The sequence below is a fragment of the Ictidomys tridecemlineatus genome, chromosome 12, assembly GCF_052094955.1.
Source record: "Ictidomys tridecemlineatus isolate mIctTri1 chromosome 12, mIctTri1.hap1, whole genome shotgun sequence".
NCBI classification, from domain to species: domain Eukaryota; kingdom Metazoa; phylum Chordata; class Mammalia; order Rodentia; family Sciuridae; genus Ictidomys; species Ictidomys tridecemlineatus.
In genome coordinates, this window is record NC_135488.1 from 113,989,660 (window position 1) to 114,016,572 (window position 26,913).

Below are 26,913 nucleotides of genomic sequence, written 5' to 3' on the forward strand. Positions count from 1 at the left end.
AGACCAGATGTGCTTGGCCTCTGGCCAAAGGGGTACTGAAGGCCAGGCCCTGCCAAGTTGCTTCTTTTCTGCCCGAGAGAAGGCATAGGGAGCCAGGACCAAGCCGAGGGTCGGAACCTCTGGGTAGGAGAGTGGCTACACCAGGAGGCTGGTACGCCTTGCCCTGGGGTGGCCTGTGGCATGGTCAGACCCTGCCAGCTTCTGACCTGCACAGGTCTGTGAAGCTCAGCTCTGTGCCTTGACAATTTGGGTGGCCAGTTTTAGCAAATCAACATATAATATGTTGTATGGGACACACATAAACTGAAAAAACCATTTGCTGTTTTGTCTAAAATTCACATCTGACTGGGTACTTGTATTCCAGTCAACAAGGACTCTGAGTCCATGGCACCAAGAGCTAGCTCTAGCTTGTTTCCAGTACCAAAAAAAAACAAAAAGGGAGCCCGCTGTGTGGCCCACTGCAAGTCAGGTGCTTCTGTGGTCCTCAGGACCCTCATCTGTCAAATGGGACAGGGGACAGAAAGGTTCTACTCGTGGTGAGCCTAGTGGCTCTGAGATCTGGGGAGGCCTTTAGGAAGTGACTCCCCTGAGCCCATCCCAATCATGGCCACTAGAGGGCAGCAGCTCCTCGTGTTTAAGGTGTGTTCAAGTCAGCCACCAGCATACATTGAGGAAGCCCTACTATGTGCAGAGTCCTATCATGACAGGAGGTATCGTGTGGCCTGAGGGCTGTGGAACTGCAGTATGGTTCTGACCCAGAGCTCCAAACTCACCCCTGCCACATACCGAGGACTTTGAGAAAGGGGCTCTAAGCCACCTTGTCCCCTGACCAAGCCCCTTTCCCTACCCATCCCCACCCCCACCAAATGCTGTAAGACTAGCTGGCCGGTCCTCTCTAGCCTGTGTGATTTTGTTCCTCTGTTTGTCCCTGCAGTGGGTAATGTCCTTAGCCATGCTTCCTGGGGTGTCCCCAGACCCTCCCCTGTGTGCATGCAGCACCCGATGGCCTGGCCTGGCCTCCCCTACTACCCTGGGTGCATGTTCATGGTCTGCACCCACAGACGTGATTTGCCTGCCCCCACACCACCCAGCAGCTTTGAGGATGGGGCCCCAGACCACGTGTCTTGGAGCATCTGTCCCTGGTACCTGTCATTGAGAGAGGCTGCCCATTAAGGCTGCCCGTGTTGTCCCCTCCCCGATTTGTGTGGTCTCCAATTGGCTCTTCCCACTCCATGCCTGCTGCTGGCCCGGGGCCCCATGCCTGCCTCACAGGGCCTGGTGGAGCCAGGCCAATCACCCACGGCTAGCCCTCAGTCCTGAGCCCCAGAGCCCCGGGACTGGGTCCTGCCCCCGGGGCCTCACCTCCCCCAGGTGCTCAAGCCCCTCCCTCTGATGGCCAGTATAAGGTCATGCTCAGCGTCCCAGCTCTCAAGACACAGCTCAGAGGCGAGGACAGAGGCCTTGTCCAGCTCATTCACTGCCAGGTGAGGACTTGCACCTGGGTCTCCGCGCAGGGTGGGGTGTCAACAGGATGGTGCATGAGCCAGGGTGGGGGAAGACAGGTACGTCGCACCCTGGAGCAGCCTCCGGGGTCACAAACGGACCTCGTTTCCAGGGAAGGGCCACAGGGGTCTGGGGCAGATGTGTGGCGAGTGCCCTGAGGCTCTGTCGCGTCCACTCTCACGAAGCCTCACTCAGGCACGTGCAAGGCTTCCCGCCTGCGGAGAGGGGCTCACAGCCCTCCCAAGGGAATGGGACCAACTAGAGGTGCCTGCACAGAAGGGGGTCCCAGGGACAAGGAGGAGAGAGGCCTGCAGGAGGACGAGGTGCCAGCCCCTCACCAGGAAGGGACAGGAGGAGGTCCTCTGTGGAGAGCCCGTGGAGGGTTCCTACCGGGGAGTCACTATGGATGACAGTTTGGGGTTCATTTGGGTTATTTCCCCTGTAAATGAGCTGGGCTCCCCCTTTTTTTTTTTGGTACTGAAAACTTTACCACTTTTTTGTTTTTTAATTTTTTTTTCGTTGTAGATGGACACAATACCTTTTATTTATTTGTAGTGGTGCCGAGGATTGAACCCGAGGCCTCACACATGCTAGGCAAGTGCTCTACCACTGAGCCACAGCCCCCAGCCCAAAAACTATCACTTTTGATCGTGGGCACTTTACCACTGAGCTACGTCTCCAGCCCCTTTTTTATTTGAGACAGGGTCTCTCTAAGTTGCTTAAGGCCTTACTAAGTTACTGAGGCTGAGCCCAAACTTGGGATCCTCCTGTCTCAGCCTCCTGAGTCGCTGGGTTTATAGGCATGCACCACCAGGCCTGCTGAATTGGGCTTCTTGGTTTATGGCCATCATGTGGCAATTTCCCCTTTCCCAGGCTGCAGTAGACTCCCTGAGAAGCCATGTTGACTTCAATGAGCTCCTGCTGGGGTAGGGTCCACTGAGACCCCCAGATCCATGTCTTCCACATTTGGACAGAAGAAGCTTTGATGGTCAATTTCATTTGCTGACTTGACTGTTACAGGTGCCAGACCTCTGGCAAGCTTTCACTGGGTGTGTCAGTGAGGGCGTTTCTGGGTAAGATTAACTTGGAAATCTGTAATTGAACAAAGCAGAGTGCCCTCCCTGATGGGGGTGGGCCTCATCCAATCCACTGAAGGCCTGGAGAGAACAAGAAGCTGAGCAAGAGAACTTGACTTTGGTCCAATCACCTTGAGCTTGGACACTGATCTCCTGCCTTCAGACTTGCACCTGGAACTACACCATCACCTCCCCTGGGCTCCAGCCTGCTGACTGCAGATCTTGGGACCCTGCAGCTTCCATAATTGCATCACTCTCTCCGATACCTTATGATCCCTCCATCCAGCCATCCCTCCAACCACCTCTCCCGGTCCACACAGCGCTCTTTCCTGTTTACACCCACCAGACCGTTCCCATGGGAACTAGTCCTCCCCACAACAAGCACTTCTGATTTGACCTCTGCCAGTCCTAGTAACGTTTTGTAAAACTTTAGCGCCTCACTCCACAGGCCTGGCAGAGTGGCCAAAGGCACCATCCTGCTCTTGGTAGCAAGCCGAATCTACCCCAGGTCCCCTGCCTGTGCCCTCTGCACCCTACCTGGTTACCAATAAGGCTCAGCACCTTGGGCAAAGGGGAAATTGTACCAAGAAATAGTCTCACAGACCGGGGACTCAGCAGGCAGCTGGCAGCTGGCCCGCCCTTCCTGTTAAGAGGTGTTACAATGACCGCAGGCAGCAGGCTGCTCACTGGGGGCTGCTGAGAGGAAGCTCCACGCAGGCGCTCGCACACATGACCCTGAGCTGTCCTGTACAAAGGGAGCCACCGAGGCACAGGGGAGTGGTGGCCAGTGGGCGCATGTGACACTGCAGATGTCCTTCTTTGCAACAGAACCTCAATTCTGTCTCTAACGAGCTCCTGCCTTTTGGCGGAGCTGGGTGGCCCCTCAGCCAAGGGCTCATCCTGACTGGCCTCAGCCAGCCGTGGCCATGTCACAGCTGTCTGGCCTGGCACTGGTCTGGGTGTGGACAGGGACAATGGTCTCAGCCGGTGAGATGTGCAGCTGCAGGGAGATGCTGGAATGTCCCCCCTCTCAGAGGAAGGTCAGGGGCCTCTGGATGCTCCAGGCCACACGGTCGTGGGGACCTCGGAGAGTCAAAGAGCTGGCTCTGAGGCTGGAGGTCGGGGAGGGGAGCCACCAGGGCCTTCTTGAGTCTGCTAAGCCTGTGACGTGGCCTTGGACTTCTGGGCACCAGAGACAAACGTGGCATGGCTGAGGCACCTTCATGAAGGTGGATTTTCTGCTGCAGGGACCTGACAGAGGAGGCGGGAGGAGAAACCAGGTTGCCCACTCGGCGGCCATGCCGATGCCCCTGGCCATGCCTCGCCTCTGGACTCGGCTTTCCTGCCACCTGACCGATTAAGCCGGGGGTTGGGGCGTGCAGAAGCTCGTCGGCCAGACCTGCCAAGAACGATCATCTTTCATTTCCACGAATCTCGCTTGGCATTAGGCGGATGTTGGATAACAGGCTGCAGTTTACAGACGTGGTGACGGCCAGAGGGGTAGGAGGGGGCCAGGTTCACACCAACAGCAGGACTCCTGGGACCCGCCTTTCCTGCAGAGTCGGGATGGCACCCTGGGAGGGCTCCCCTAGCAAACACGAAACTCGGAGAACTCCACTGATTTGATCATTTTAATACCGGAAATGCCAGACCAATCAACAGGGAGGACAGATCACACAGACACCTGCATTCACATGAGTGGCAGGTCCCCATAGCCCTGGGCGCGTGCATTTCCTTTTGGAGAGGGCAGATGGAGATGCATAAATACCACAAAACAACCAGGCGTGGAGGGGTCACAGGCCACGAGGGGACCATGCTTCAAAGGCAATCGGAGGCATTAAATACGGGGCCTACACGGTACACGTCACTTCACCATACACATAATTTATATATTAAAGAAAGGAGACCACAATATATATACGTGCAAGCGGCTTTGGTCAGAGAAAATGAACAGGGACGTGGAGCCATGCACGGGAAGGGCTTGCCTGTCTGCTCTCCATTGGTCTTTGTCCCCACCTATCCCACAAAGTCACCTGGGATCCCATGATAAGTCAGCTGGCCTCAGCACGGTCCTGGGAAGTCCTGCCTAGATCCTGGGTGTCCGCCTCTGGGCTCTCTGCAGGAAGGCACGAGGTGCCCAGAGCTGAGAACACTCGAACTCTCCGTGGAATCACATCCCTGGGAGTTGCCTGGGAAGGGCCCGGCTGGGCGGGAGGGGAGGGATGTCGCACTGGTCAGGCAGAGGAGGGAGGTGCAGCCGGCTGGCCGGGCAGGTGTGGCGCGTCGCCTGGCTCCGGTCGGGACGTGGAGGCATCCACTTTTGCAAGCAAAGCTGAAAACGGCAAGACGAGCCTGTGCTTCTCTGCAACTGTCCAGTGACCGTCCTAGAACTGACTAGCACTGCTGGGGTCGCACTGCAGCAACCGCACGATGGAAGGGTCGCTCTTGGCACCTTTGATGAATTCTTCCAGGGACAGTTTGCCTGTGAGACAGAGACAGGAGAAAGTGGATCAGCCTCGTCCCTGCATTCCAAAGGGGCTGGAGTAACACTTGGGTCAGGGAGACCTCCCATGACCAAAGTCTTGAGACTTCTGGAGACTGGACACGGCCCCGTCCCCATCACTGCTAGGGCATTTCTGGGAAAAAATGAAAAGCAAAACCTTTTGCTCTCACTGCTCCTTGCAAAGCATCTGGCAACCACAAGTTCATACCCGGAGGGCAGTGAGCCTGGTAGATGGGGGTGGCTCACTGATTCCAAATCACCCCACGCTTCACCTATTAAGAAATTCGGGCCTTGGCCAGGCAGGACATGACCTTTGTCCCCAACCCATAGATAATCAGGGGCCATGAAGGCCATGTTGGCTGGGTGCTCCTGAGGCAGCCCTGAGAATCCACTGCTGGGGGTGGGCTCCGCCTGTCAGCCACGCTGCCCACCGGCAGCCCCATGGTCCCCATGACCATCCCCAATGAGCCCTGACTGCACCATGCCCTCTCCTGGTCTGCTGCTCCACAAGCAGGTCCGTCCAATCAGATCTGGCCACTGGGGAAGGAGACGGGGCTCCGGAGGACAGCGGAAGGACCCCAGCTTGCATGGTCTCTGTGCTCAGGGGTCTGTAGTTGTGCAGAGGGACCATGAACACTCTCCGTCAGGCAGCGGCACAGGTGACAGCTGTCAGCAGCCCAGGCCAAGCACCTGGTGGAAGTGCCCTGGGGCTCTTGGCTCTGTGCCAGTGGCCTGCCTGGACCGTTTCATGTTTCAGGGTCTCCTCTTCAATTTGGGATGATGGCAAACCATCCCAAGGACTCACAAGGGGGTGCATCTGAGAGGCCAGCCCAGCACTGGGCCTGGGGGACTCAGGGGCCACTGTCATGCAGCCAGTGACAGGGACCTTCCTCCTACCCACTGCTGAGCAGACACTCTGGCTTCTCCCAGGCATGATTTTCACGACTGGTGGCATGCGGCAGGTGCATCTCCTCAGCCACATGTGAAAACCTCGGTGGCGGTGGGGGGAGAGGCAGGGGACAACCAGCCTCTCCCTGTACCCAGGCCTCCCAGCCAGGGGGTGAGGAATGACCGGGTCAGCCCAGCTTGGCCTCGGAGGGCTTGCAGAGATGCTGGGAATCCCTGAAAGTTCCAGTCCTCCTCCTGCAGAGAGCAGGGTGGGTTAGGCTTGGGGGTGGGGTTGTGAGCACAATTTGTCCCCCAAGTGCAGCCCAAACAAGTCAGCAGGGGAGCGTGATGACCCCAGCCCGGGGGGAAGGCATCAGCCCAGGCCAGAGGTCCTGAGAGCTATCAGCTTCTGGGTGGCTGGGGAAGGGGGGCGACTGTGGGTACCGCCTGCTCCTGAGCAGACGGCTATGAAGCCCAAGGGATGAGGGCAGTGTCCTGAGGGCCCTCGCTGCCACCCAGCCTCTCTGGTATCCCCTCCGTCCTCAAACTCCAGGGACTCAGGGGCTGGCTGCTGGGCTCATGGGGGGGGGGTTAGCAGGGTTGCGGGCAGAACCCACCTTCCAAGTTCACAGACAAGCTGGGGGGGACCCTCGCTGTGACACAGGAACTACGGCCATGATTTGTGGAGTGGCCGACCGCACACTCAGAGCTTTCTACCTTATCCCACAGAAGCCTGGCAACCACGTGAGACTGGGTTATCATCCCCATTTTACAGAGGAGTAAACCAAGTCTCAGGAAAGCCCAGCCTGAGCACAGGCCTGGAGGAATGTGAACCCTGCCTCTGGCGCACCATGGAGTGGAGAGCACAGTTCAGATCCGCCCAGAGGCAATGCTGGCGTCTTATTTTATGTGTAAATGTGTTTTGAAAGCTGTTCCCTTGCTGTCTGGAATCTGTTTGCTGCCCACAGTTACACAGAAGCTTCTTCTCCCCGCTGGGCTCAGCGCCTAACTCACCTGCTCAGCGCACTTAAGACTCGACAAAGCACTTTCTGGTGCATTAACTTATTTTTAATCTCAGCACAACCCAGGGTGCATTTTCTTTTCTTAATGTTGCTGCTCTTTGTGTTCCAAGAGCAAATCAGACCTGGCTCTGGGGCCCTGCTTGGCAAAGCCGGCACACGGGCAGAACGGACCGTCTCGCCGCTGGCTCATCCTTGCTGCAGTCCTTCTAGAACCTCAGAGCTGACGCAGAGGAGAAAATGGGTGCACCCTGGTGGTCAGTGCGGCTGCTCTCCCTCCTCCCGAGACCGGCCTTCCTGCAGCAGTAGGACCCCAGAGTCCCAAGTGCAGTGGCGTAGGTAGACAAGGCCACCGTGTGCACCCTGACAGAGCTCCCTGAGGCCCCCAGGGTGACGGCGAGCCAGGCCGGCCAGCTTCCAGGACGCCTGCCGTCCTTTCCCAAGCACACCCGTGGGAACAAGTCAGACTGTGGCTCAGAGGGGCCAGAAATGGGCCCAGAGTCAGAAAATCAAAGGAGGGAGCCAGCACAAGATGGGCATCCTGTCCTGTGTCCCTCAGCACAGCTGTGCCAGGTGGGCAGGAGGCTGGGGTGGGCGGCAGGAGGCTGAGAGGCACAGAGGGGAGGGAAGTGTCAACACCCTGTGACCCCATAACGTCACGTGAACACAGGTCCCCGTCTGCCTACCGTCATTGTTGGTGTCCATCTGTCGGAAGATCTTGTCCGTCCGCTTCTCCGGAGTGGACTCATCTTCCGGCATCTTCATCACAGAGGACACCATCTTATAGATGGCCTGGAGGAAGCACACAGGGGATGCTCAGGGGACATTTCTGGGCATTTGGGGCAAGATGACAGATTCCCACAGCCCCCAGCCAGCCAGGGGCAGAGAGAGCGGGTGCTCCCCGGCAGCTAGACCTTCTCTAATGAGAAGGTCCCTGCTGCTCGGTTCACCTTGGACAGATCTCACGGACAGCGAAGTTCAAGGGCACACAGAATACCTCACTGTGACAGGGGAAGGAGGGGAGGCTTCTCGGCAGAGGGTCAGGGTTGGGACAGTGCCAGGAAGGTGCTTGTGGGACCTACTGGGGGCTGGGAATGCTGAGTGGGGTGGCGGTCACAGCTGGCGGTCACATGTCTGCAGGATCTGAATCTGTGACTCAACCAAGTGGGACAGAAAATATTGATAAGAAAACTGCACCCGTACAGATCTGCTGTCCTTGTTCCCTGAGCAATCCAGTGTGACTTGCACTGTATGAGGAATGGTAAGTCATCTAGACACGGAGGAACCGCGTAGGTCACATGCAGATTCTACACCATTTTATCTACCATTGTGCCATTTTGGTATCTGTGGGTGTCCTAGAACTAACTCCCCACAGACACCAAGGGGTGAATGTAATTCTGAGCTCTGTTACCTCTTTAGGAAATCACCTCTCTGAATCTTAGAACTTGTGAAATGTCAAAAATGACCCACTTCATAGGGTTCTGAAGGTGAAAACTGATCCCAGTGTGCGCCATGGGGCCCGGTGCTTACAGCAGGAGATTAATAAACTGGGCTTTTCCCATTGCTCTTTGTAAGGACCTGTCCAGTCCGTGACAGCTGATCACTTTCAATGGGCCCCAGAGAGTGACCTGCCAGAATGACGGGTCGCGTGGTGAACACAGAGCAGGAGGTCCCCAGCCCTGGGCGCCCCGCGGCCGGTACCTGCACGATCTCCAGCATCTCGCTGCGGCTGATGTAGCCGTTGCCGTCCAGGTCGTACATGCTGAAGGCCCACTTGAGCTTCTGCTCCAGCTTGCCCCGCGAGGTCACGCTCAGCGCGATGATGAACTCCCGGAAGTCGATGGTGCCGTCGCCGTTGGTGTCGAAGGTGCGGAAGACGTGCTCCGCAAACTTGGAGGCATCGCCGTAGGGGAAGAAGTTGGCATAGATCTTCTTGAACTCGTCCACGGTCAGGTGGCCGGTGGGGCAGTCCTTGAGGAAGCCCTTGTACCACTCCTGCAGCTCGTGGTCGGTGAACTCCGTGTTCTCGCGCAGGTCCTGCAGCACCTCGGGCCGCAGCTTGCTGTTCTGCTTGCCCATGGCGGCCGGCGGCGACTACACCTGCAGGACACAGGGGGGCTCCGGTCACCGGGGCCCGGACTGGCTCCCCCCATCCCACCAAGCTGGCTGAGAACGTCCCCTCTGCATCCATGCCATGGGCTGGAGAGACCCAAGCAGGACCATCATTCTGCAAGCACCAGGTCCCAGCACACCCCAGATCACAAGGTGCTCTCCGGTCCTGCGCCCCGTGGAGAATGCAGAGCACTCCAGTGAGGTCCCGGTGGACCCCACTCACAGGTGGGACAGAGGGCAGCCTTGGGAATGTGGAAAGGTGAGGGGAAACCAATGGATGGAGCATGTCCAACGCCCCGGGGTGCTGTACACGTCATGAGATTAAAATAATTCCTCACTCTTGTCATCCGCCATCAGTTCAGGGCAAAGTGGCCACGTTGGCCCATGCCTGACCCTTTGAGCTTCTGCTCCAGCTTGGGTTTCTTTTGGGGGTACTATGATCATGTTTTTATCCTTAGAACAGGTATCTGGAAACCTTGAGGAGCTCCCCGCTTCTTGCCTTTGAGAAACGGCCCTGGTGGGGGAGGTTCCAGAATGAACATTAAGCAGGAAATGCTGTTCTGAGTGGTAATAGCAAAACACGAGGCAATCATGGGACGTGGGACCGCGCTGCGCTTAAAAGCACAACCCGTGGGCAGCTCTGCACGAGGCCTGGGTGATGTAGCTTCCGCTTCACCACCCCATTTCATTTTCTGACTTCACATTAACACGTGTACACGGCTCAACAATTTTTGAAGCACACGGAAGCACGGGAGGGGAGAAAACGACTTCCCCCCCGAGTCTCCGAGGAAGCCACTCTGAACTACTTGTCCATTTATGAACTCTAAGCAGGAGGCACTGTGTCCTCGTATGGAAGACAAGAAACTCACTTCGCCCACATGGCCACCACTTCCTCCTCCTTCCGTGCCTCCTCCCCAGGTTTTATTAGTTTTACGTCGACCTGTTTTTGCTTTTGTCTTTATGACTTTAACTGCTAAGCTTGATGCCCCTTTACTAGCCTCTCGTAGGACAGTTTGACATTACCTTCCAAAACCACACACACGCACCGTGACCCAGCAGTCCTGCTCTAGAAACCTCTCTACACACACTCCCACCTGGGCAGGCAACAGTGCCCGAGCTGCCTGCACTGCTGTCTGTAATGACCAGCAGCCCAGATGCCCCGTCACATCCTGACAAGAAACACTCTCCAAGACGGATCTTTAAGTGTCAAGCGTTGGTGCACCATGACATGCAGAGTTTGCTGCCATTTGTGAATAAGAAATACTTGTGCTTGTGTATTCATGTCTCTGGAAGGACGGACTAGAAATGATGACCTTGGCCAGGGAATGAAAGGGGGCTTGATGGACAGGGGCCTCGTGGGTCTTTTGCTGTAAGCCTTCTTGCAATTTTAAAATGCTGAACTCTGTGCCCATATTTTTTTTATTCAAAGAAAAGAGATACAAAAGCAAGAGCCAAGCGGCTGGACACAGAGCTCTCGGCTCTCCCTTGGGAGGATGAGCTGCCCATTCCTTCCTCCTCCTTCCGCATCTAGCTTTTGTCCCTCTTCTTCATCAAGGTTTGCAAACTCTCCATTCTGCTTCTCCTTCGGGTCGATCCTAAACTGTGAAGCCAGTCTCTCTGCATAACCTGATTCTCAGTTTCCTGGTGTTGAGTGTAGTTTGGTGGGGCAGCCTGGGCCCCGGGAAGTGGTGGCCAGCCAGGTCCAGCTCTGAACACGCAGCCCAGGAGCCAACCTCCCCAGCTGCAGTGAGTCTGCCCTAAAACCAGGATACATGTGGCGCCTAATCCACGGAGTTGAGGAGTCACATTAAGCCTTTGATGAATGTATAGATGGGGACGCTTTCCCCACGGGCCTCACTGCCCAGTTCTCTGACCTGCCCTGGTCCTGGGTAATAGCACCGCTACCCTGTTACTTTGAGTTCTGAAGGCTCAAAAGCGATTGGTGTTTAGCATGGATAATTCACCCCGGGAGCTTAGTTTATTGACAAGATAAGCAACATGGCTAAAGCCACACTGGGAGCATGAGAGACGGGGCTGGGCCTGGGACAGGCTGGTCCATAAAACCCCCAAGCTGGCAGAGCAGGACGAGCTGTCTCAGGAGTACTGTCCAGGGAGCTCCAGGAGTGAGGACGGGCAGGTGGCTGTCCATAGGGCAGGACTGGAGGAGTGCTGGGGCGTGCTGAGCCGAGCAAGGGCGACCCTCACAGGGGATGCCCAGGAGGCCGTGCTCTGGACCCAGGACATGTGTGAGCGGCGGGTGGGGGCTGGGCTGCAGCCAAGTCAAGGTGCGGGAGAGAGAGGGTCCCAGGCCCCAGGCCTTCACTCCTGACCTCCTGTTGCTGCGGTTTCCCCTAAGGCTCGCGGGTGAGGCAACCGGAACACTCAGAGGCAAAATGATCGGCTTATGGAGCCACAGCCGGATCAGTGGGCTCACACTCGACTGGACGAGCAGTCTGAAAGGACTGCTGCTGTACCGGGCGGTTGGGAAGGCAGTGGGAGGCGGCTGGAGAAAGCAGGTCCCTGGGCATGCACCTGGAGGTCGTACTTTGTCCCTGGCACCTTGTTCTCCCTCTCCCTCTTTCTCTCCCCCTCTCCCTGCCCCTGCTTCCCGGCTGCCCTGAGCGAGCAGCGTTCCTCTACCACGCCCTTCCTCACGATGCTCTGCCCACCTCAGGCCCAGAGCAATGGAGTCTGCTGGCCATGAACTGAATCTCTGAAACCACGAGCCCCAAGTGAACTTTTCCTTCTCAAAACTGTTTGGGTTAGGCATCTTGGCGACAGCGTGAAACGCAGACGAACACATCCACTCTGAGAGGCGACCATCGGAAGCATCATCCCTGGACAGGGGGCCGACCTGCCGGAAACTTCACTTACTAGTCCCCCGTACCAACAAGCGAACACATCCCAGGAGAGACCCGAAGCCTCTCAGGGGGGAGGCCAGGACTGGGCCCTGCTCTGCCTGGCTGAGGGCTCAGCGGGGAGGATGGCCCAGGGGAGAGAAATGAGTAATGGCCATCACCGCATCTCAGCCCCTGCTGAGCACCCTGCACTTCCCGTTTCAGAACAGGCCCTTGGTGACGCCCTTGGAGCCCAGGGTCCACTCGCCTTACTGAAAACCAAATCTCTGCTTGGACTGAGGCCTGATTTGCCTCAGAACCTGTCTGTGGTTTATGTTCCTACAGATGCCACTGAAGTGACAAATTCGTAGCTCCCCCTGGGCCTGAAGTCAGGAGGGCTCCAGGGCTGGCCCGGCTGTAAGCTAAAGGCAATGGCAGGGCGCTTCGTCTGCTGGGGAAACCGCCTGCGTCCCCAGGTCCTTCCCTGTGTGTCCCGGAGGCTGACTGTGACTCCAGGACTCTGCCTCCTGCCCCCACCGTCTTTCTCGTGGCATCCAGCTGGCCTAGCGCCCAGCAGGTGTGGTTGGGGGCATCCCTGCAGTTCCCATGCGCACACAAACACCTGCCTTCAGGCTTCATTCCCTTGGGGCTAGGGAGCTCTCCAGTGGAGCCTGGGTGACCCTCCTTGGGATGCAGGGAGGGCTCAAGTGCCAGAGAGGACAGCGAGGGAGACTGCCTGGGGACCTTCAAACTGGGCCCCGGAGCCCCGGAGGCCTTCCTAAGGCTCGGGTGGGGGCTATGGGGTCCATGGAATAGAGAGAGGGGAGAAGGCCTCTGGGCCTGTGGACTCATCTCTGGCCAGAGCAGGGTGCTTCGGTCTGCTTCTGCCTCTGATCTCATGCACAGACAGGGTTCTGCTGGCGACAAGAGGTCTGAGACACAGACCCCCATCGCAAGGCCCGGAGCAGCGCTGGACAGTGGAAGACTGCAGGTCTCTGGATGATGGACTGTTTTCACCCCGTTTTTGAAACTCCCCCCAACAACAAGGAGGAAAAGAAACAAAACAAAGGCCATGCTGATGACCTTGACCGTGTCCACGAGGAGACGCCGAGAACCCCAAGCACCAACATGCACCAGTGGAGAGTGGGCAGGGAGAGGGCACAGGCCAAGCAGAGCCAGGGGCGCCGACCCTAGGTGCCTGCAGGGAGGGGTAAGAGCGGGTAAAGGAGGGGCCCCGGCCAGTTAGAGGCTGCTTCCAGAGGCCGAGACTGGAGGGCCTCAGTGCCTCAGGGAACACGGGTTGTAGCTGGAAAGCACAGTTGGACTTAGTCACATCCGAAAACACCACAGGTTGAAAACGCATCGAAGACTCCTAACCCACCCACATCACGGCTCAGTGGTTCCCCTCGTGTCACAGGGTACCTGGGAGCTGTGGCTACCGCCACTGCCCTGCACCCTGGAAGAGGATCGCACTGCAAGACTAACCCCGGAAAAGATCAAAGTTTAACATCTGAAGTCTGGTGGTTTCTGCTGAATGAAACATATAATATATGAAAAAAAAAAAATCTGTGTTAAGTCAAGACCATGTGCGCGTGTGAAACAGCCTGAGCCCAGACAGCCTGCTCCTCTTACTCCTTTCCTCCTGCCCAGCTGCTAGACTACATTTCCCAGCCTCCCTTGCAGTCAGGTGCTCATGTGACCGTGACTGGCCAATGGAATGAGGGCAGTGATTGAGGCCCACCACCTCTGTCTGGCCCTTGACCTCCAGTGCAGCCCTTCTTTCCACACTTCCCTGCTGTGGGTGGGATGCAAGGTTCCAGGGAAGGACTTGAAGGCTCCATGGGGTGCAGACCCCACAACCTTTCTCAGCTAGGCCACCTCCTCTGAGGTACAGCCCCCAAAAATGATTGGAGTGCCATCTCCTCAGTCCTCCTTCAGAGGGTGCATAACTACCGTGTCTTGGTGCATGGGTGCGGAGTCGCCCTCTGCTAATCACAGGTGCCTCAGGGACGAGGACTCGACTCTTCCCTGACACCCAGTTGATAAGGAGGACTCACTAAAAGGAAGATGCCCCCGTCCTCGAGGGAGGGCACAGAGCGGCACCCTCCCCTGCTGGTCACGCCTATTGTCATCAGGAACCACGCCTTTGCAGTGTTCCACGCTGTCACAGCCCTGACCAGTATGGAGTCCCCACACTCAGCTTAGCAGAGGGACTTCTCCTCCACTCCAAAAGGAGGAATAGTTTCTGGAGAGACTCAGGACAGGGGAACAGACTGAAGAGCCAACAGAAAAGGGGTGAGTCAAGGCAAAGCTCCAACAGAGAGCCCCGCAAGCAGAGGAGGGCCAGCCGGGATCAGCCCCCAACAAGGGCCGGGAGGGAGCCCCCACAGAAACTCACTATGTGGTCAGGGCTGGTGCTCAGCACTCTCCAGTTAGCTGGGCTCTGGGAGTGCCGAGTGCGGGGCTGAGGCCAGCGCAGGGCCTGCTCTCTGGATCCCCAGGCTGCTATGGCATAAGTGCAGACAGGATGGACCCTAAAAAGCGACATGAAGTGGGCTTCTTGGGAGGCCTGTTCAGTTCTGGGCAGGGCAGGGGGACTAGGTGGTTTGCCTAGGACGATGGCAACGGGAATCAAAACTGAAGGACAAAGAGGATTTTAAAGGTTGCCGAAGGCTCAGTCCCCACAGACCACATCCGGGGAAGGCACCGCAGAGACTCCAGGACGGAGAAGCGGGGTCTGCTTTGCTCAGCTGGAGACGGCCACATGGTCTCCACTGCAGGGTGAAGGGCCAAGGTCCTGTGAGGTCTTGCTTGTCTGCAGCCGGCCGCTGTGGGCCAGGGGCATCTGAGGTGGGAGCGGGCCTCCTCGTATCCTGTGTTCCCAGGGTTCTTTCTCTGCCAAGATCCTGAGCAGCGAGGGAGACCCCAGCTGCTCTCAGCTGGTGTCCACCGCTGCCTCCTCCCTGGTAAACTTGCTGTCGGGACAGCTTCACAAGATGGCCTCGCCACTATAACTTTTATGAAGCCATTAAACGGAGCCTGTGAATGTCAAATAAAGCTGACAGCTACACATGCCCTCCGTCCCTCACCGGGATAGCTCGTGTGTGCTCAACAAAGGCCCACATGAAATATTTAACACAAAGGACCTCATTTTAGCTCTCCCAGAGGCTCTCGGGCAAGGAACAGGGGATGCAGAGCACACTCCAAGCAGTGGTGACCCCTCCGTTATTAATTACAGAAATGAGCCAGGCTCCTTGACGCTTGGCTGTCTGGGAAATGGCGGACAGAAAGCAGACAGAGAGCTACTGCTCACACTTCCCAGCAGACATGCCACCTGGCTCTGGTCATTAGGCAGGCCCAGGCGTGGCTCATCAGAATCTCTTGCTTTCACGTCCAAGGAGGATGGCGTGGTGAGAAATGGCGGTACCAGGGGAGGGCAGCCTATATGAGGGCACAGCCTTCTCCTGCTTGGCTTAAAACACTTTATGTTCCAACAGGACTCGAACCAGACAGGCCACAGCCTTCTAAGAGCACCAGAGACGGCGTCTGATTTCTGGTAATGGAACTTGGAGGAGGGAGTTAATGCAGCACTCACACCCATCTCTCTGGGTCTCAGTTACTCCGTTATTGTTCTTAATGTGCTAAATTGTAAAGAAAAATAAAAAAGAGTCAACATGTAGCTGGGGAGCCCTATGAAAATATTTAACCCGAAGCGGTCCTGCTGACAAATGGAAGCCTCTTTAAATGGCGTGGTTCTACCAGCGCCACAGCGGGGCCCCTGGGACCGAGGCTCCAAAGGCCCATTAGCCACAGCTCAGCAGCGGCCCAAGGCGCCGGTGGCATTTCATCCCATTGCTCAAAAGTACTCCCATCACTCAGGGCTCCAAAGCTTGCTGCCAGACGGAGACACTTGGAGGGAAGACGAGGGAGGAGGTGGCGACCCCAGGTCCTGGTGAAGGGCCAAGGCTCAGGAGGAGGCTAGAGCAGTGTTTGCAGTGAATCTGAACTTGAAGGGATTCTGAGGGCCGGTTTGAGAGGGGAGCCTGTTCTGTCTGGGTGGAAACGAAGGCGGGAGGCAGAAAACAGCTGCAGCTCCAGCTCCTTTGCCCCATGACCCCTGGACAAAAATTCCTCTTGGGGCTGAGCCACCGTCCTGGGGCTGACTGCAGTTTTCAAAACAACTCCGCCCTCTGTCCTTTCTTCAAATAAGCAGGTGAGAATCAAACCACCTGCAGTGTTGGCTTCCTACATAGTTCCCCAGGAGGGGACAATCCTGTTCTGGGGGGTGTGCCTTTGCCAGGGACCTGGTGCAGGTGCAGGCGCAGGTGCAGCGGGCAGACACTAGAGGGCGGAGTTGGGCAGGCTCCCCAGGACTCTGAGACTGGCCCCTCCACTCATCAGCATGGGTACCTCATCTCTCCACCTACACCCTAGGGCTGCTTTGTCCAGTACAGTAACCACCAGTCACAGGTGGCTAGGGAGCACTTAAAATGTGGCCAGCCCAAACTGCCCTCTACCTGAAATACATACTGGGTCAAGCCTTTAATATGTTAAAAAAATGCATTTTTTAAAAAATTTGATTTCTAGGGAGTAGGACTGGAGGTCTGTTCTCCTAGCTGTGTCCATCTCCACCTCCTGGGGGTGGGGGTCTTCCTGTCACTCTCCAGCGATCATTGAGCCACATCACAGAGCCTTCTGTGAGGGGGTCTGAGCTGCTGCCCAGAGGGAGGGGGGCAGGTTAGTGGCAACCACGCTCGAATTCTGGGAAGAATAAGGAGAGGGACAGGAAGTGCCCACAAGGGCAATGCTTCCCTTGCGGAGCCTGCTAAGCTGTCAGGAAAGGAGACTCAGTGGTAAAGGCCCACGAGTATCCACCACACACAAGTCCTCTGCTCCTACAGACCAGGCCAGAGTGGGCTGCGACGCCCTGGGCAGGGCCAGGCCAGAGGGAGCCGGGTGGGAAGCCAAGTGCAGAGTCCCAGGCAGAGCCTTGCTTTGAAGGTGAGTAGGGGCTTCTGGTGGCAGAGCCCAGGAACCCCAGCCTGGAGGGCGATGGAGCCTCTGATCTGCCCTCGCTCCATCTCAGTTACCTCCTGGTGCCTGGTCGGAGCTCTTCCTGTGCCTGTTTTGCCCCCTCACCCTGGCACGCCCAGACAGGGTGATGTTCCTAAAGACCATCCTCGGGCCCAGGGTTTGGGTGCCATGTGGAGCCAGTCTGTGCCTCTGCGTGTAGTCCATCGTGATGTGAGGGTGAGGTCTGCACTGCAGTTCTTCAGGGGGTCAGACACAGGGAAGGGAGGCAGGAAGAGCTGGGTGTCCTGCAGCCTGTGACCGTGTGGTCACAAGGAGAGGGGCTACCCCACTCACACGGGCCTGATGGAGAAGAATGCCCAGCCTGCTGGGCAGGGGGGGAGATGGGCCCAGGGAGAGCAAGGGAGACACTGGAAGGCAGAGCTTGTCCTGTCTCGCCTGCCCACACCTCGTGGCCACACTGCTGGTCCCTGCCTGAGGCCCCCGCCCTGGCTCAGCTGGGCCCCCTGTGTGTGATTAGGCAGGCGGACCTCGGACACGCTGGAGCGACGCCTTGGGGCTGGGACTGACTCACATGCCCAACCACGGCTGGGTGGGAAGATCAGCACGTCAGAGTTAAATCTCGATTCCACTGCCGAGCTCCGGGCCAGGATTGAGCAATGGCCCTTCCCCAGAGGACAAAGAGCGCAACTGCCCCTCCAGGGCTGGTTCTGCTTGTCCAGTGACTCAGCCCATCTGGCCCGTGGCCACCACCCAACACACCCAGAGGACACATGTGGCCCTGCAGGGGTGTGGAGCTGGGCTCTGGAGTCAGGCAGGGCTGTGCCTGGGTCTCAGTGTTCCAGACCACAACTCAGTGTGCACCTCTGTAAAATGGGCTTGCAGTCAGGGCTGGCTGTGTAGGAGGGGTGCCGGCCGGCAGGTCCACAGGGGATGTCCCATCCAGACTCCACGGCCAGCCAGGGTCTCCTTTCCTTGTCGGGTTGGTTGTATGCTCCCAGCTCTCTCTCAACTTCTCTGGGCTCCCATTTTCTTGACTGCAAAAGGGGAATGAGGGTCCCTACCTGTTGATTGACAGTGCAGCTTAAGGACACAGGGACCGGAGCTCTGACAGGCTGAAAGCACCAGACAAACACATGGAGGTTCATCACAGCTTTGATGAAGAAACGCCAGGCGCACGGGATGAGCTTAATCACAGTACCACGCAGAGCCAGGCGGAGCTGCGGCCGCGGGCTGGGCCTGCTGGAGCTCGTGGCACTTTCTGGCAGACTGGTGGCTTCGCTTGGCACCACACAGTGGCATCCAAAACCAGGTCCTCAAGGCCTGGGCGGGAGAGAGCTGGGGTCACGGCAGCCCAGACACGTCCAGCTGGGGCGGGTCAGTGGAATTCCAACTCCTGGGCCTCAGAGAGAGCAGAGGAGAAAGCCCAGAAGAAAGTCGTGGGCCACGGGCTGCTCCTGGCAAAGTGGCCCCAGCAGGATGAGGCCTCCTCTTTCCTGGCAGGATGTGTCCTGGGGGACCAGGGCTGCCGCCTGGTTTGGAGCCCTTTCAATGGGAACCTGGAGGGCGGGGGCCATTCCACACCTGCCCAGAGAACCCCCAGCATCCTGAGGACGGAGGGGAAGTCAGACCTGTTGGTGGACAGGCTGCGGGTGGGCCGGGATGTGGGCACACCTCACCTCCCTGCCACAGACACCTCACGCCACCCGTCACACACACGCCCACATCCCTGTGCGGCCCACACCTGTGTGGCGTGTAGTCCCGCCATTCCCTGTCCAAAGGCCTCAGCCCTGACTCTGCGGGAGAGAGGCCCAGCCAGGGGAGGGCTGCCGAGGAGCGAGGGGGGGGTCCTAACACAGCAGGGCGGCTGCCGGACTCCACTCCTACGGGCTCCTCCATAGAGTAATACGGGCCAGGCTTCCCGTCGTCCACTGCACTGCCCTTTAGGCACTGGGCTGGCACAGCCGAGGACCAAGCACGGGGCCTGGTGGAAGAAGGGCATGCGCGAGCCGGGGCGGAGGAGGGCTGCAGTGAGGAAGGGTGGCCGGGCGCTCCAGGAGGAATCTAGTGTCTTAGAGGCCAGAGCGTGAAAAGGAGAGGGCGGGACAGCGTGCAGTGGCTGAGAGGGACAGGCCGGGGCAGGCCACAGCTGCAGAGGGGCAGGGCCCGCTGCAGGACGGGGTCCCGGTGCAGGAGCCGCCCCAGCATCCAGGCTTCAGGCACAGGCCCTTGGGGACACCCCCACCAGCAAGTCCCTTGTTCCTGTGACACAGCTCTGGCCTGTTACTATGGGCAGCTTCGTGGGCAATGAACAGACTCAGAATGAGACTAACATTAAGGAGGATGGAACGATATAGAACAATGTAGAGTAGTCTAGATCCACCAGTGTCAAGGGAGGAGGAGCCGCCAGGGAAACGGAAGAAGACACCTTTCAACTCCAGGAATTCAGGCTAGCTACCTGAAGAGCAGCTCCAATTTATAAAGATGAAGTTAAAATCCAAATTAATAAAAGCAAGGGCTGGGTGGACGGGCGTCGACGAGGAACAGACAGAACTCTGCTGTCTTGCTCGGCTGCAGAATGGGCTCGGGGCCTGGCGGGCGGGATCGATCCCGTGCCCTGACACTTTCTTTCCTCCTCTGTCAAATGTGGGTTTGAAGTGCACCGTCCCTGAAGCACAGCCCAGCTCCAAAACACGGCTTTGAGTCTGTCCCCAGCGGAGCCTTCTAGAGGACCTGAGGCCTGTGCCAACGTCACTGTGTCCTAGCTCCAGGGTCTTGGTTGGCAGCCACTGCCCAGCTCTTTTCCCCAGGCGATGGCAGAAAGCTGAATGTCTGCCTGGTCCCTGGTTGAGTGATGACTAAATTCTCAAATGATGGGCCCCAGAGGAACTCATTCCAAGTTCAAACTCGCGTGCCCCTGATAAATGAGGCTTGGCGGCAGCCTCCCACGTCTGTGAGAAGCAGTGTCACTAAGTTGAGGCCTAAGTGGAGTCTTTAGGTCACACACGGCCCCGGAGGGTTTGGGTGCTCTGACAGATGGCTCTGTCCTCAGGACAGAGTGACCCCTGTGATGTGCTGCCCACTGCTGAGCTCGTGGAGTGGGGGCGTCTCCTTGGTGTCCACTTACGGCTCTCACCCACGGCGCCAAAAACTTTTGTTGTTGTTTTTTTTAAACTTGGAAGAAAGCCTCCAGGGATCACCTCATGTGCCTTTGACTCATGTCTACCATCTTTGGGAAGAGATAAAAACAGTAAGCTAATTTCACTAAAATGGCATCAGCCCAGGGAAACATTAGGCGCAAGAATGGGGACATGCCAGCTGCCCCTTGGTGGCCCCAGTGGCCACGTCTTAAGTTTCATTAGAGAACGTGTTTACAGTCAGGAGTGGGGACAGTTCAGAAAAGCTGCCCTTTGCCACTTTTATTCTTCAAATCACACCACCAGAAGCCACAGAGTCTCCGGAGGTGTTGGGCGACACAGATCTACGTACAGAAAGTGTCAATGAACGTGCTTCAACTGAACACCCACACTGTGAAACGCAGACATACAAGGTGCCTTGACTCTCTGGAGGGGAAAGTGAGGCCCAAGTCTCCTCTCTCCTCGCGCCCCAATCCATCGCCTCCTCCTTTGCCCGGCACTGTCTGGGTGCCGGGTGGCAGGGACGGGGAGGGGGAGGCAGCCATTCCAAGATGAACCCACAGACTCTCGAGCCCCGGTCTCTCCCTGACTATTTTTCCCCAAGGACAAGGAGCCAGGTTCCATTTACCCAGGGCGCAGCCAGAAATAGTCCCACAACCACTTAGCACAAGTTCTGAAACAAAGGAAGTGCACAGTGATTGTTTGATGGGAGGAAGGAAGGAAGTCAGGGAGGGAGAGAGGGAGAAAGCCGGGCTGCCGGGGCACTCCTTCCAGAAACCTCCAACCCGCAGATCTGCCGCCCCCCACATGTGGTTCTGTGGCCCAGAGGCTCTCCAGCCCTGAGCACCGTCCAGTCCCTCTGAGACCACCTTCCTCGCCCCGCCCACACCTCCGACTTCTCCAGTTGACTCTGGTCAAAGGGCCCAGAGATGAACAGGGCAAATAGCTGTTAAGTATCTCTTGTGTTCTCTGGTTATCTCCAGGTTAAAAATTTGCACCTGAGGTCCGACGAGTCCAAGACTATTCATGGGGTCAAGTAGAGAGGAAAATGTGGCACCTGGGCTGTCCCAGGAACCCTGGGCCGTGTGCCCAGGGCAGGCTGGACTCCTCTAGAAGGAAAGGAAGGACTGGTGTGGACTCCACCTGGAGAGGCGGGGAAGAGGGAGGAGAAGCGCTGGGTGGGCTCCCGCCAGCTTATAGGCCTGATCCAGGCGCCCACGTGTCTGGGGAGCACGGTGGCCTGATGGTTTGTTCCTCGGAGCCTCCTGCTCGGCACCCCCACCCCAGCACTGACGCAGCCTGCCTGTGTCACCCACCTTCCTTCTCTCTGCCCTTCTCCTCCTACCCAGGCTCATGGGGGATCTGCTGTGGCACCTCACACAGAAGCTGACGTGGAACAGGTGCCTGGGAGTAGCGGACGGGCAGTAATCCCCAGGCCAGTGCCCGGGGTCCTGCAGAGGAGCCAGGATGCCAGATCCCACCTCCACTGACCACAGGAGTAAAAACGCCTGCAGCAGGGTGTGCGTGCCCAATGCCCACAGCGCCCACAGCGCCTGCCTGGCAGGGCTGGTTGCTGGACGAGGGTGGAGGATGCCCACAGGAAGTGATACTGCACCGTCACCCTAAAAATAAGACTCCACTTTCAACAGAGGAAGGATTTTCCCCACCCTGGTGCCCTGCCCCGTGACCACAGTGTCCAGGCAGGAGGCTGTTTGAGAGCCAAGGTGGGCGGCTGTCCAGGACGCTGCCTGGGATCTGTGGCCTGGTCAGCACTGTGAGGGCCACAGCCTGGCGCTAGCGGAGGTGAGCCTGGGTCAAGCTCTCCTGCAGACCCGAGCCCGCAGCCCCTGGCAGCGTCACCTGGAGAAGAGCCGCTGGCCGACCACCTCTCTAGAGGCCACAGCAATCTTCTGAGGCTCTGAGCAGAGCTGCCTGCGTGGAGGACCCAGTGTGTCCACCGTGGGGTGCTGGCGGCACCGAGAGGCCACCTGGGCTGTTTTCCACCCTGTGCCAAGAGCTGTGCTCCCACCCGCTGACCCCTCTTCTTGCCCCCTCCTTCCTGATCCTCGGGTCCCACTGACCTCTTGCCGCTCCTCCACTCCCCAGGCAGTGCTTTGCCAGGGGCCCTGGGCGCAGCTGCGGTTCAGGGAGAAACGTGCTGCCCCCAGCCTCCCCAGGTCCTTGTTGGGCCATTTCCCTGTGAGGCCTCCCCTAAGAACTCTCACCAAAATGGGAGTCCCGGCAGCACCCTTGATGCCTGTTTCCAACTCTACTGTACACTGAGTCAGGTGTCACCGTCCCCTGCCTCCCACTGAGCATCGCCTGACCACTGACTCCACAGCCAGGGATGTTTGGCAAGGGATGCTGGTGTCAGGAAGCACGTCAGACCCCGGCGCTTCTCTCTTGTGGGTGGGGGTTACCGAGCACTGACTGTGTGACGGGCAGGGACCCCAGAGGCCTTTGCTCTCTGCACCTGCTCCAGCTTCCTGATGCCGGTCACCATTCTCAGCAGAACCCCAAGAGGCCCCTGTGCACTATGCTGATGCTTGGGGGGCGTGTATACAGGTGGCATCCAGTACTGCACACGCAGGCATGGTTCCTCACACTGCTCAGCTCTGATGGAAGGAATCAAAGGAGGAAAACAGCACCTTCCACACGCAGGTGGGGGTGGGGGTGAGGACCAGTGGCCCGCCCACTGCCCTGACTCCAAGGCAAAGGCGCCAGCAGGGTGTCTCCTCCTGACCAGTAACAGCGTCCACAGGGTGCGCAGGGAGAACGGGAGGTGGAGACATCCCTTCCTAGGAGACCAAGCAAAGCCACTCCACCCGCAGGAAGGCAGGGTGACGGCCGGCGGGCATGGTGCTCCCTGTGCCCTGGAAACCCGACCCAGCAGCACGGGTACCTGGCGGGAAAGCAACCCCACCCAGGGCTGCGGGGGCCGATGGGACTGGCCACCTGGGGACGGCTGGGTGGGACTCCTGGACACCAGCCTCTGCGGTGGAGGCTGCAACTGTGACAGGTTTCAGGTCCACATTTTAGCCCCCAGCCGAGTGCCGTGCACGGTGCCCTGTGGGTGGGAAGGCGGGGATCACTAAGTCACCCGCCCCCTGAGTGCTCCAGACTGTGGTGGGCTGAGAGGGAAACGGAGGACCAAAGAAACACCGAAAGACAGATGCCCCTTTCCCCCTTGGCAAACCCCTAACTCTCCCTGGACGGAAGCACCGGGATCAAGTGATGTGCCCAGAAAGACCCAGCCCCGAGATGGACCTTCCCAGCTCATCCCTGGGCCTGTTCCTGGCCTGCGCCTGGGGGTGCTGGGCAGCCTGGCCCCCACTGCTCGTCTTTCTTGGTCTTTATGCTGAGCTGGGTGAAGTCCCTGCATGTGGGCAGGACCCACAGATGGCAGGAGCCCCCCCGCCACCCTTGGCCCTACCCAGGCTCAGGGCAGTGAGGCTACAGGGGCCACTTACCTGAGGCCAAGTGGAGGCTGAGAGGAGCAGGGGTCAGAACCTCCAGGGGCTGGATGTGTGGGCTTGCCCGGGCTGCTAGACCATGCCCCTGGAAGAGAGAAGCCAGGGTCAGGCGGGAGGCAGGCGCGCCCAGCCCCCAGCCCACCGCCTCTCCCTCCAGCTGGTTCCGCACACCTGCGACAGGGACCACGGCTCTGTGAGCCCCACACGGACAGAAGCCAGTGCTGAGACGCGGGCGCTCGGCCTCCGACCCGCTGCCCCAGCTGGGTCTGTGTATCTCATGCGCATGGTGTGCATTTTTAACAGACTTCATTTTTAGGGCAGCTGTAGGTTCATGGCAAACTGAGGAAGGTGCAGAGATACCCCACGTACCCTGACCCTCACACACACAGCCTCTGCAGCTCTCGACATCTCACACCAGAGTGGGACGTTCGTTATATAGCAGAGGGACATCATTGTCACCCAAGTCTGTGGCCTACAGCAGGGTTCACTCTGGCTGCTGCACATTCTGTGGGTTTTCAGGGTAAACACTGACTTGTATCCACCACAAGTGTCACCCAGGCCAGGGACCCTGCCCTGAACGTCCCTGGTGCCCTGCCTCGTCCTGTGTAAGCTCAGGTGCCTTCAAGCCATGGGCTCCCTGAACCCTGCTTTGACACTTGGGGAAGCGAAGCCCAGGTGGGCCCTGAGGACACAGCAGTGGGGCAGAGGCAGTGCACCAGGTGCTGTGCCTGTCACCACTTTGTCGCCCACCTTCCGTCTCACAGGCAGGGTCGTCCTCACCCTTCCCAGTGAGGAGGAAGTGACTCTGGGGCAGCCCTGTCACACTGCGCTAAGTGGGAGGGGGGCCGCCCCAACACAAGTCTCCCACCCCAGGCCCCACTCTCAGCTGCTCTTGTGAATTAAACTCCCTCTAAGAGGCGCAGCTAGCACCCCTCCCAGGGCGGGGTGGGGGCTCTCCAATTCCCAGGCTGGCGCAGGCGAACACAGTCCCCAGGCTCTCGGTGGACACTCTGCCTGCCACATCACACCATTAATGCCAAGTGGCCTTGCCAGGCTGCATTCCCTCAACTGTCCAGGTACAAAGATTCCACGTCACCCACTTTTAGGGACAGCCCTGGGTGACAATAAGCTCAGTGCTGGCTGACCTCAGGCAGCCACTTCTAATCCTCAGAGTTGCTTTCTATCCAGCCTCCCTGTCCCTCAGAAGGGACCGTTGCTTCAGGGGAAGCTCTGGAGTGGGAGGTGCAAGGGGAAATTCTGGTTCCGCAGGGGCCTCTGCTGCCGAGTGACCTTGGGCGTGGTGACCTCTGCCATGGTCCGTATCCCCATCTAGGACCAGGCAGGTGGGCTGGACCCTAGAGGGGGGCCAGGGCCAGCTCCAACCCCAGGCTTGCTAGCAGGAGGGTCTTGTTTCCAGAGGCCTTGGGGCAGGGCTCCCAGGCTGCCTGGGAACACTCCATTAACTTGAATTGCAAATTTCCTCCTGGCTCTATCGCTGAGCCACAGGGGCTCCCTAGCCACCAGCTTTCCAGTGACAGATAAAGATTACCGTCCTTGCTTGAGACGGCATCAAGAAACAGAAGTCATTATGCAGCAATAATTATGTCGAGTTATGTCTGGTTGCTCCTGATATCTGTCAAGTGATTGTCTTCCACATCGTCAGGCCTCTTCCTTTCTGGAAGAGCGAAATGCAGAGGCCCGGGTGACTCATGCGGCACAACAGAGCACGCTGTGCGGCTGCAAACTCCTCCTGCATGCTGGGCACCGGCTGCAAACTCCTCCTGCATGCTGGGCACTGGCTGCAAACTCCTCCTGCATGCTGGGCACCGGCTGCAAACTCCTCCTGCATGCTGGGCACCGGCCTCGCAGGAGCAGGTGCTCTCTCTGGTGCCCTCTGGCTGAGCCTCTGGGAACAGAGTCACCAAACTCATCCCAGGGACTGGCGCTGGGCCTCCTTCAAGGTCCTCTCCACACCTCACTTCCTCTGCGGGTGCTTCCTGACCCAGAGCCCCAGCCCTAGTTCCTGTAGGCCTAAGGCTCCTCCCTTCCTTAGGTTTGGGCTCTCCAGGAAACAGTGTAGCCTGTGACCAGGCCCTGCCCGCTGGGCCCTCCCAGCTCTTGACAGGGGCTAGTCCAGAGCTGAGCTGCAGGAGAGCTGGAGGGAGAGGGGAGCAGGGCTCCAGTCCCCGGTTCCTTCTGTGTGATCTTGATCTGTACTTCACTCCCCCGCTGCCCTCCCCACATCAGTAATACGCTACCTAGCTCATCAAGTTTTGGTAAAGATTGAGTTAATACACACACACACACACACACACACACACACACACAATGCTTGGCACCTAGGAAACTCAATGACATCAACTATGAAGGGGCTGGGAGAAGTTCAACTCTAAAGACACTAACGACCTGCAACAAGTGAATAAGCAATCAGAAAACTACCCACAAATAAAGCCCAGGCCCAGAGGGCTTCACTGCTGAATTCTCTATAAACATTTAAAGAACACCAATTCTTCTCAAACTCCTCCAGAAAATAGAAAAGGAGGGTACATTTACCACGCTCATTATAGGAGGTATCACCAGGATACAAAACTACAGAAAGGTGTCACAAGAGGATGAAGTTACTTACCAAAATCTTTTATGAATATAGATATAAAAGTCCTTCAGAAAAATAGTAGCATACCAAGGGCATCAATATGTAAAAAGGATCATACATCATGATCAAGCAGGATTTATCACAGGAATGCAAGGTTGGTTTGCCATTCAAAAATATACACTAAGCCAATAAATATAAAAAAACAAATGTCACAAACTCATCTCAGTAGAAGGAGAAAAAGTGTTGACAATATCCAACACCCTTGCATGATAAAAACACTGAGAAAACTAGCACAGACGGGAACTTCCTCAATCTGACAACGGGTATAGTTAACATCATGTTTAATGTTGAAATACTGGCTACGTTCTTCCTAAGATTAAGAATTAGACAAGGATACTTACTCTTGCCACTTCTATTCAAAATTGTACCAAATTTCTAGCCAGAGCGATTAGGCAAAAAAAAAAAAAAAAAAAAAAAAAAAAGATATTCAGACTGGAAAGGAAGAAATAAAATTATCTCCATGTTCTGATGACATGGTTTTATATATAGCAAATGTTCAGAATCCACTAAGAAAATTAGAATAATAAACAAGTTCAGCAAAGTTGCTGGATATAAGATAATTATAAAAAAAAATCAATCGATCTGGGCGTGGTGACATGTACCTGTGTTCCCAGCTACTCAAAAGGCTAAGGCTTGAGCACAGGAGTTTGAGACTAGCCTGGGCAATGTAGCAAGACCCTA

The 26,913-nt window shown here is 57.3% G+C and overlaps 1 protein-coding gene across 4 annotated transcripts in view; it reads right to left on the reverse strand.

Moving 5' to 3' along the window:
* Positions 1–4,196: 4,196 nt before the first annotated feature.
* Hpcal1 (hippocalcin like 1) overlaps positions 4,197–26,913 on the reverse strand; it is a 91,320-nt gene continuing 68,603 nt past the window's right edge. For 3 of the 4 annotated variants that reach the window (XM_005327355.5, XM_040271273.2, XM_078029672.1), the window contains exons 2-5: positions 23,577–23,664; positions 8,691–9,089; positions 7,676–7,781; positions 4,197–5,061 (exon numbers count right to left, since the gene is read on the reverse strand). In XM_005327355.5, the coding sequence (XP_005327412.1) occupies positions 4,964–5,061; positions 7,676–7,781; positions 8,691–9,068 (582 nt within the window). In that variant the 5' untranslated portion in view covers positions 9,069–9,089; positions 23,577–23,664 and the 3' untranslated portion in view covers positions 4,197–4,963. The remainder of the gene's footprint in view (positions 5,062–7,675; positions 7,782–8,690; positions 9,090–23,576; positions 23,665–26,913) is intronic. The other variant, XM_021727776.3, reaches the window with a different exon arrangement.